The sequence below is a fragment of the Gavialis gangeticus genome, unplaced genomic scaffold (genome assembly GCF_001723915.1).
Source record: "Gavialis gangeticus isolate Ggan-Ray unplaced genomic scaffold, GavGan_comp1, whole genome shotgun sequence".
NCBI lineage: Eukaryota > Metazoa > Chordata > Crocodylia > Gavialidae > Gavialis > Gavialis gangeticus.
The window spans coordinates 19,397,306-19,400,043 of record NW_017729025.1 but is presented as its reverse complement, the minus strand read 5'-3'; the positions used below and the strand labels follow the sequence as shown (position 1 = coordinate 19,400,043).

The 2,738-nt window shown below is 35.6% G+C and overlaps 1 protein-coding gene across 1 annotated transcript in view; it reads right to left on the bottom strand.

Annotated features, from left to right (window-relative positions):
* Window positions 1-583: 583 nt before the first annotated feature.
* The window catches only part of JAG2 (jagged 2), a gene marked incomplete at its 5' end in the record, with an annotated part of 128,744 nt that continues 126,589 nt past the window's right edge, over window positions 584-2,738 (bottom strand). The window contains one exon of the mRNA XM_019519892.1: window positions 584-2,738. Coding sequence (XP_019375437.1) covers window positions 2,464-2,738 — 275 coding nt within the window.

Below are 2,738 nucleotides of genomic sequence, written 5' to 3'. Positions count from 1 at the left end.
ATTGAGTAACGTGCTCGCCACGAGCATTTGTGTCACTTGACGTGGTGTTAACAGCCATGGAAGCTGGTCACCGTGTACTCGTGCAAAGATTCAAGGAGATGCACATTAACTTCTGAAGCGCTGTACGTGGCTGTGGAGCCATGGGTTGGCCACCCCTGCCCTAGAGAAGCAAGGTGCGGTGCAGAGCGGTAGAGGTCTAGTTAGCAAACTAGTAAGCAACCTACATTCAGCGCTTAGATCGTGGTGTAGAGCATTTTAATATCTCCCCTCAACATAGGAGCACAAGGAAGGGCTCTGATGGACCTCGGAGTCCAACTGTTTGTGATCATAGGCAACCTCTCATCCAAAAGAATGCAGCCCACATTCAAAGCAATTTGGCTCTCAGCTAATCTCATTCCCTTACGGACTCAGATTTGCTTCTGCAGCAGCACACTTCCAAAGCAAAACAGACCCGTGGAAGCAGCCACTGAACTCGCTACTGGGCACTTGTCTTCCAAATTTGCTGGTTTGATAGGACTGTCTGGAAGAGTATTATATTAGGCGCCTAGAAGGCAATTTGAAAGCAAACACAATTTGAAATATATAATTACACACAATGAGGGAATCATTTTATTAGATTATGGAAGACAGCAGCATTACAGTACAAAAAGTTACAAGGGTAGCAGAAAAAAGTATTTTTGGTTTAAATACTTAGGATTATACAGGGGAACAGGTGATGGATAGTAGTACCCTTTCTAGAGCTAACTCCTAATCAGGTTATCAAAATAAGTTCTGAATATTTACCACAAGTAAAAAAAGTTACAACAAACATTGTTATAAAATGCTTTAATAAATAATTTTCTTCTGAAAGTTATTTAAGAACATGTCAAACAAAATGTACTAAAACAGAAGATCCTGCAAAGCAATTCCTGCATTCATGTATAAAATAACTGGTTTCAAAACATTCATGTTTATATTGTTCATTGGCCAGAGTTTATACTTTCAGATAAACATCCGCTCTTCTTACTGGTAGGATAACTAGGTGTATGTAGTGTTATGGTTTTCCAGTAATTAAAATAAACTTATAGTTTGCCCAGTTAATAGCAATAATAAAGCCTCAAAGTCAAAAAACAAAATGCGCAAGCCATCCCGTATGAATAACCATTTCTACCAAGGTACTCCATCTTCCAAGTTTGCCAACCTTTTTTCTTAGAGCGATAGATGAATAAGCACAACAGAAACAAGAATGAGGAAATATTGTTCCCTTCATTAGGCCTGTATTTAAACGCAAAAAATATGTAATACTACATGTAATTAACATATTCACAAAAGAAAAACAATGCCTTGCTAAGTTGGTACTGTACAGTAGATGCATCCTCTAGTGTTCTTGAGATGGGCAGAACCTGGGAATAAACAAACACTTCTGGATCTATTTACATGTAAATGATTGTGTTACAAGGTAAATACAAATGACCAACAGATTCCTAACATTGTATTAACGTCATTTTCTAATTTGGACATAATACCAAAAAAGGGTCTCAAACTGCCATAAAACCTCCCTTTTCTGCAACATAAATTAAAAAGGAATGACATGTAAAAAAAGACAGAAATATTTTAAGTTATTAAATCAAATATACAGAGTGATTCATTTAATATGTACATATTTACAAAAAAAAAAAGCATTTTCACAATTAGAAAATAAACCATGTCAGTTACGGGAACCTTCAGTTCTCACAATTTAACTATATTGGTATGGCAGTCTTTGACAGTTGCTATAGAAAAAGTTTAAATCTCAAGGCACTTGTCACATGCTTCAATACTGCAATTCTAAAGTAATTAAAAACAAAAATAAAAAGGCCACTTTTAAACCACAGTTGAAAGATCTCTATAAATTTCTGTTCTTGTTACGAAGTGTGTAAGGCAAATTTGGGAAATAAAAAAGGAAAACGGAAAACAAACAAACAAACAAAAAAAACTTACAGAAGCTACTAACGTAACAAGTGCTGTGAGCTGCCATTAATAGAGATTCAAAGTCAAGAAAACAGTTTAAGTTTACACAATTTCCTCAACCAGGAGGTTTTAAAGCCACCATTAAATTAGAGCAAGTAATAAAAAGAAATACATTCTGTAAACAGTGTATAGTCTTTTGTAATAAACTTTACACATATTGAAAATACAGCCTCTCTCCTCTGCCATACAGCGAGTGTATTATAAGTAAACTTTACAAAAATAGCAACTATCAAAGATTACTCATTTTTTTTCCATCTGACAGTCATTGAATAATTTATACAAGGCTAAAGAAACAAAATAAACTTTTTTTATTTTATTTTATTATTATTTTTATTTATTTATTTATTTTTTTACTCAAAATAAAGAAACTATGAACATTTGCCTCCAGATATTTGTCCTTGATGCAAAATGGAGATGTCATTTTTCCCCTCCCTGTTAAGTGCAGGCACAGTGTGCCTGTGTTCTGAGTACAGGTTAGTCTCTACCGCCTTCAAAGTTTGATGCATTCACATTTTTTACAGATCTGTTGTCCATTTTGACTATCTGATAGGCTTTCTTTACCGGACTGCTCTCAGACGTGTCGGATGCCTTTGCTGGCAAAGGCTTTGGGTGTTTGAGAGAGAGGAATTTGTCCATTTCCATGACCTCTCTTTCCTCCTCCTCCTCATCCTCTTCCTCATACTCCACATACTCCTCCACCATATCACAAGTTCTTTTTTGAGGAGCAATGAAATTCTTGCATTCATAAC